Here is a 7,519-nt window from a genome sequence, read left to right on the forward strand (position 1 = left end):
TTTTGTGAACGATTCCCGCTAGGGGCCATTCATGTCGGTATTCAAAGGTTTACAGCGTGATATGCAACGAATCAACCAACGACGACAGCCTTGTCACGTCATCATTTTACCACCTCTGTCACCGTAAGCCGATTCTGTAGGGGATTGGCGGAAATCAGTGAATCGCGACCAAATATGTTCGATCATCGTTGTCAAGCCAAGGATAGGCTATAAAAGTACCATCAATACCATCTGGTCGCTCATTACCGTGTGCACCGGGTTATCGAACGGAACTTCTGTCGCGAACCGCGGAAGAAATTCTTAGTTTTAGCTAGTAGATAGTAAGGACTTGAGGTGACGTTCAAGAACAATACGACGCCGTAAGCGGATCGGGCTGAGTGGGCTGCAGTGTGCCTGGTGATGAAGTGAGAGAAGTAATTAGAAAGATTTTGGGTGGATATTCGGTTGCTGGAGCGTTCGGAATAGCCGGTGAAGAACTTGTGAGTGCGTTAATTTAGGACATTAAACTCAAGAAAGGATAACCGTGACCATGTCGTACATCGGGAACGCATCGGACGTTGAGCAGGAGAAGAACCTGACCGAGTATCGACGGCAGCGAAGTTCCAGCAATCTGCTTCCGGCCGGTTCAAAATCTGCCGGTAGTCCTAAGCTATCGGACGTTCTGTGGAATGACAAACGGGCCAACCAGGGCAACCAAACCGACGATGACGACTCCGAGGTGTCGGATAGCGAGAACTTTCTGGCCAAGGGAGCCTTCCTACTGACGCCCTCGCACGAGCTCTCGATGGATCGAGCGGCCCTGATCTGCGAGAAGATGAACTTCAAAGGTTGCTTTAGTCTTACGAAAACGGCCACTGGAATACTGTTCAAATTTTCTAATCCAGAAGACTACCAGGCCGTGTTCAAGAAGGGCTTCCACAAGGTGACCGGCGCGCGGTTCTACAAAAAGGTGGCCATTCCATGCCGGCCGCAGAAAACGTTCATGTTGTACGTGTTTGACGTGCCGGACGATGTGCCCGTCGATGACATACGGCACTCGTTGTACCGCTTCAACTCGGTCGTCGAGGTGGTCCGCCTAGTGGTGCAGTACCAGAAGCAATCGGGTTCCCAGGACCCGGAGCAGATGCAAGCAGGTCAGTGGGTTTTGGTTGATATGGGTAACTGTATTGTAGCGACTCATTGATTCACTATGAAAGTTTGACAGATAAAACTAGGGGTTCGTGGATTTTCCTATGTTTCGAGGGGTGAATCGATAAGCTTGGAACAAGTTGAGCAAGTTTCTCCGGAAACTTCAGGCCTTGAAGTTACCTCTATGATTATAGCATAGAGGTAACTCTAAGACAAGAAGGTCCCGAAGAAACGTTCTCAAGTTTTTGGCTCAGCCCTGGTACTCTCTTCGGTCCTAAACTAATCGATGCATCCCTCGAAACATAGGAAAATCCACTAACCCCTCATTTTATCTGTCAAACTTTCATAGCGAATCAAAACAAACATAGGGTAGTACAAGAATTTCGACTACAATGGGGTACGTTAATCGATTTGCTTGGGACCAATAGGCTAGTCAAGTAGTGAGCCAATTTAAAATCGATAGTTTCGTATTGATTTTTGCTAGAAGGTCCGGACGAAACGTGCTCAACTTTTTGGCTCAGCTCTGGTACTATCTTCGGTCCCAAGGTAATCGATGCACTCTTCGAAACATAGGAAAATCCACGAGCCTCTCATTTTATCTGTCAAACCTTCATAGCGAATCAAAACAAACAAGTGTAGTACTAGAATTTCGACTAGAATGGGGTACGCTCATAGATGTACTTGGGACCAATAGGCTAGGTCAAGTAGTGAGCAAATTTAAAATCGTTAGCTTCCACCGGTTGATAATACCATAGAGGTAAAAGTAAGACCGGTTGGAGCTTACCACCATCAGGAGTGTAAACACAATTTCTCACAGAGTGGTCTGAAAATGTAAATGTTTTGTCTGCAACATCCTAATGCACTAGGTAGTGTCATAGAGGTAACTCTAAGACTAGAAGGTCCCGAAGAAACGTGCTCAAGTTTTTGGCTCAGCACTAGAATTTCGACTAGAATGGGGTACGTTAATTGATTTGCTAAGGACCAATAGGCTAGTCAAGTAGTGAGTCAATTTAAAATCGTTAGCTTCCACCGGTTGCTACAACTTTGTCTTAGACGTCATTTCGATTAGAAATGAAGTTTTCATGCTACAATTTATTAAAAAATGGCACAAACCTAGACAAATAATTCAAAGGGTCGTATCTACTTTGATCAATTCACTGCATCGACTTTCTCTTTCGTTAATAACCCAGCTGCAAAAAAAAAAATCCCCGTTGAATATGATGTTCTGGATGCTAGATGAAAATTTCCTTCATCGATGTTGCCAAAAACCTTTTGAAATATATCAGGAAATGTGAATAATTGCCCCTAGCAGATAGTTATGCCAAATGATATGCAAATCGGAGAAGGCCGAGTCAAATATTCAGTTTTTTATACTATTGCAGATGCTATCAGAACAAAAACAAAACAGCAAATAAGGCTACCAGAACCAAGCTTTTTTTTATGCTCATAGGGTTACTAGAAGTTCAAATGAAAAATGATCCTAGTTAATATGTATAAAGTGTCGTTCAGATTAGTGGGTGTTGAAATCGCAAAACACAATTTAGCTGACTAAAAGCTGAATTAGCTTATTTTTCACTGAACAGGCCTATTTTAGGCTGTATAAGCTATAATAAGCATTCAAAATTTGGAGGGATGGAAATATTGCATAAAGGGTTCAGTACAATCCTTACTTTAATACCTTCTGCGAAATGTCATGGCATCATGGCTCTGGGAGTCCTTTCCACCTTAAGGGTGTTTCCAATATACTTTACAGTTATGCTATGCATACAAATTAGGTGCAGGTAATGACCGCTGAGAGGAGCGGTAAAGGTTCTGAATTTCAGATTATTGTTGATAATTTACTATGCACCTGATCATACTTTATAGCAAATGATACATTTTAGAGCTGTTACCAGGACACATCACCAGCAAAAATAAATGGTCTAATACTCTTCTTTCTCACCCTACCAGGCACCGCTCCTCCAAAGCCTCAGATGCCCAAACTATCCACCGCGAAACCAATCGACGAACAGGACGTGGCCCTGCAGCGGGAATCTCCGCCGCCACCGATCCGTATCACCCTGGCCTCCATCGACGAGTATCACCATCTCCTGCAGAACGGGCTCGACTTTTACGGTGCCACCTTCTTCCCGACGGAGTCGACCCTTCCAGCACATGCCGCCAAGATTGCCACCAAGAAAGGAAGGTACTAGTACGCCATGAGCTAATTGTGGTAGATCATGCCCCAAGCGAAAACCTTTTCACGCTTGAACTGATCCCAATGATGATCATTATTGTCTGTCATTATTATTTTTTATACGCCAATCTTACTGTCTCTGCTTTTCGCAGTCGCATGATCGACGGCAGCATACCAGGGCGTGTTCGGGAACTGCTCCCAGTGTTCGACGCTGCCGGTTTTAGCAAGATTCCGCCGCCCGCTTCCAAGACGATCAAACCGCGCCCGTAAAACTGTTCAAAATCGAGGAAGGAACGAAGGTCGAACAAAGACGGATTCTCTACAAAGTGTCTCAAACCACACGAGAGCCATATTTTTCTTCTATCTATCAGACATACTTGTTTCGCATTAGGAAATGACTCTATTGTTAAAACGCTCGATTAAACACTGGCCAGACTGAGCAGTTCTAACATGTTATAAGTCTATTCTTGTCGATAATTATTATAACATGTTGTAACTCTGTAGTCTGAACAAGACATTAGCTTCCTCCAGACGAACGAATCACACGGAGGACGGCGACGACCAAGAATAGAACGCAAATAATCATAATAATCATAATTTTTTTCTCTGCGTTTCGGCTTCTGCGTAACTAGTAATTTTTACATTTATCGATCACATAGACAACTACTTTGATATTTTATAGAATGACACAAACAGTTTTCGTTTCACTTAATCATAAATCAATCATGTATTCGTATTACTTTAAGCAATCAACAGTTCCTCTTCTTTTTTATGCGTGAATGATTATTAAAATGTTTAAATGCTTTATTACCCTTGTTGTAGCGAGTTTTGTAAGGATAGTTGAAGATTTATGTAATAGTTCGTAAGGCGGAACCGGAATCACCAAATGGTTTTATGTTAGTGAGTTGACCTAGGCTTTCCTAAAATAAGTTAAACATTGTAACACCTGATGATGACCAATGCTGATGATAATGAGTACATAAGATTAATAATGCTGATGCTGATGACGATCCTATCTACTGATGACGATGATGATGGTAAAAGAAATAAATGTTCCAAACAACATCCATGGAAAAGAAACGGCAAAGTGGTTTTAATAATTTTGAACAGTCCGGTATTTGGAATCATCTTCTACCATAGAGGTAACTCTATGACCAGAAGGTCCCGAAGAAACGAGCTCAATTTTTTGGCTCAGCTCTGGTACTACCTTCGGTCCCAAGCTAATCGATTCACCCCTCGAAACTTAGGAAAATCCACTAACCCTTCATTTTATCTGTCAAACTTTCATAGCGAATCAAAACAAACATAGTGTAGTACTGGAATTTATACTAGAATGGGGTACGTTAATCGATTTGCTTGGGACCAATAAGCTAGTCAAGTAGTGAGCTAATTTGAAATCGTTAGTTTCGTATTGATTGTTGCTTCTACTCTGTCGCGATTGACGATTAACTGAGAAGTGTGAGACCAGAGATGGCAACAGTATATTTTTTTGCAAAAACATCGTCCAGAGCAAAACAAAACAGCCAGCACACGGGTGTTCAAATCTTCCGGTGGGCCATCCCGTGGTCACCAGGGTCTATATTCTGGTCACAACGTTGAATTAATTCTAATAAGACATCTATAGAGTGGTTTTGAAAAAAACCGCGGAGCTCTAGGATCAGTTTCAAGAATTGACCACTTTTGGGTGTTCCGAATGCAAAATTTCCCCAAAAGGAGGTTATCTATCTTGTTAATAATTTTTCAGAAGACACCAGGAAGTTATCTCTTAAAATTACCCTACAATAAGTGTTTGTCCCCAATTAGCTCTAATCCTATATGCTACGTGTATTCGTTAATGCCGGTTCCTATTGAGCGGTCCCTATTAACCGTACTACAGGAATCTTGACTGTAGCTCTATAACAATAAGTTTGGACGTAGGACTACGTCTTTCATTTCTATACTGGGGGTACACTTTGGGAAAACCGAAAATGAAACATGAAACAAAATTATGAAAGATTTTGAACATTAATAACTCAGCTGCCCCTGGACCAATTTCAATAATTTTATCACCAATCGATCAGAAATATTTCTACGCATCTATATCAAGGCTTCCGACTGATGATTTTGAACGAGAAGCTATTGAAAAAGTGGTAATGTCAAACATTGTCCAATGTACAAATAAAAAGTGTTAATTGTTATCACTGTTAAACGTTCTTCCCAAACCCAGTCCTCATAATCGAGTACCACTTTGTTGCACATCATTGTGCTTTAACCTGAAAAGATATAAAACAGCGCTGCTGTATGGCAACAGCTCATTTTCGCTTCGGTGATCAGTAATAGCAGCAGTAGGAAGGTCTTCTAGTAGGCTAGTTCAGTAGGCTAGTCCACTCTTCCACACCCAACAAGCAACAATTGACTGGTCGTGGCAAAGGAGGAAAAGGTGCCAAGCGTCATCGCAAAGTTCTTCGAGATAACCACCATCCGTCGTCTGGCTCGCCGTGGCGGTGTCCATGCTTGGTATACACAGTTTTGGTCACGAACTGCTCATTTGCTAATAACTTTGCAAAGAGTTGACGAAACATAGTTCTTTTTGAAGCAGTAGATAGAATAGAGTTTAAGCTTGTTATAGATACATAAAACAAAGTAGATTTTAATTCAAGTAATAAACTGTATTTGTTTTTACGTTGTAAAAATGAAGTGAGAAATGCTCACTGCACATCTCGAACTTTAATAGTAAAAATTCATTGGTGTTGATTCAAATGTTAAGATTTATCTACTTTTTGCATATCTATAGTAAGCTATGATCCTAATCTATCAATTAATTTAAAGAAAAACAAATTTCAACAACTGAGTAAAAAGTTATTAACAAATGAGCAGTTGGTGTGTACAACTGTGTATGCCAAGCATGGCGGAGTCAAACGTTTCTCCGGTCTGATCTACGAGGTGTGCTGATGGTGTTCCTGGAAAATGAGATCCGTGATGCTGTCACCTACACTAAACACACCAAGCGTAAGCGGCCATGGATGTCATCTACGCTTTGAAGCGACAGAGACACACTCTGTGCGGTTTTGGAGGTTAAATCATCACCGACTTTGGCAACAAAACGGCCCTTTTCAGGGCCACCAAGCTTATTACAGTAAAGAGTAAGAAAAGAATTCATCTGCCTGTTTGTCCATATTCAGAACCACACGCCCCCAACGACCACACAAAATGTTCATGTAAACAAGCTTGGACAAATGACTTTGATCAATTCCCTTCATCAACTTTCTCTTTGAATCGCCACGGCTGGATACTTTCGATGGAATAAGCAACAATCTAGCATCTAATTCGGCGAAGACGGCAATTTTTGAAGCCGAGCATTTTCGAAAGAGAGAGTCGATGGAGAGAATCGATCAATGTAGATAGAACTTATTGAAAAGTGACGCGAGATTTGTTTTCCGTGCTGAGCACCAATGCTACCGACGCCAGGGAGGCAGCTCCTACACCTGGACCCTACCTATCGACCCATCAACTCAACCAGGGACTAACGGCTTTACTTCCCGAAGGAAGGCGTGATCAGAGATGTTATGCCTCAGAACATGCCGGTGACGCCGACTGAGATTGAACCCAGGCCTGCTGGGGTGAGAGGTAATCACGCTTACCACTATACCATCGGCGCCGCTAACTTTCAAGGTGTTGCCATTGGTAAACTACGCAAAAGGAAAGGAGCCAGTGTCGCTACTTGATAGCAAACATAATGCGAGAAGTCTTTGTAGCTTTTATACACACACATTGCACATCATTCTGCTTTAACCTGAAAAGATATAAAACAGCGCTGCTGTCTAGCATCAACTCATCGTGGTCATTCTCTGCTTGATCGTCAAGCAATATAGTTCGGCTCTTGCTCGCTCTGACGAGTTGTTCGAAAAGTTCGTGGTGAAGTGTTCGCGCTCTCTATCTTTCGAGGTGTTTTTTGTGTGTGTGCGTGCCCCGATATGGGGAAGCATCGCTCGCGAAGCCCGGTGAAGGACAAGAACCCCGGTGAAGGAAGTTCGGGTGTATCTACATCCAACAGATTTGCTGTTCTCCCCATGGATGGGAATATCCAACCAGCTGTGATGGAAAAACGCAGCAAGAAGAGGAAGAAGAATCGGGGCCAGTCCGATGGCACAATTGATCGCGAGGATGCCTCTGCGACAAACGAAGATTTCGGCGACGCTGCCGAAATAGAAAATGCTGCTGAAAGGTGCGCGGCAA

General features: G+C 42.6%; 1 protein-coding gene across 2 annotated transcripts; it reads left to right on the forward strand.

Annotated features, from left to right (window-relative positions):
- The first annotated feature begins 262 nt into the window (after nt 1-262).
- LOC135711516 (uncharacterized) lies at nt 263-4,374 on the forward strand. Of its 2 annotated transcripts, XM_065234386.1 has the most exons (4): nt 263-827; nt 885-1,133; nt 3,079-3,313; nt 3,457-4,374. In XM_065234386.1, the coding sequence occupies exons 1-4, from the start codon at nt 530-532 to the stop codon at nt 3,572-3,574; spliced, it is 900 nt and encodes a 299-aa protein (XP_065090458.1). In that variant the 5' UTR covers nt 263-529; the 3' UTR covers nt 3,575-4,374. The 2 variants fall into 2 exon arrangements, with proteins under 2 accessions (XP_065090458.1, XP_065090457.1); XM_065234385.1 differs by having other exon boundaries at nt 263-1,133.
- The last annotated feature ends 3,145 nt before the right edge of the window (nt 4,375-7,519 follow it).

The sequence above is a fragment of the Ochlerotatus camptorhynchus genome, unplaced genomic scaffold, assembly GCF_037179485.1.
Source record: "Ochlerotatus camptorhynchus isolate MF236.1 unplaced genomic scaffold, CSIRO-AGI_Acam_v1.1 ptg000433l, whole genome shotgun sequence".
NCBI classification, from domain to species: Eukaryota; Metazoa; Arthropoda; class Insecta; order Diptera; family Culicidae; genus Ochlerotatus; species Ochlerotatus camptorhynchus.

What these genes read in the sequence shown, in the direction of transcription:
- LOC135711516 (XM_065234385.1), top strand. Translation starts at nt 530, where the DNA reads ATGTCGTACATCGGGAACGCATCGGACGTTGAGCAGGAGAAGAACCTG. An exon ending in CCCGGAGCAGATGCAAGCAG is followed by an intron (nt 1,134 to 3,078) that starts GTCAGTGGGTTT and finishes TCACCCTACCAG; the next exon opens with GCACCGCTCCTCCAAAGCCT. An exon ending in ATTGCCACCAAGAAAGGAAG is followed by an intron (nt 3,314 to 3,456) that starts GTACTAGTACGC and finishes TGCTTTTCGCAG; the next exon opens with TCGCATGATCGACGGCAGCA.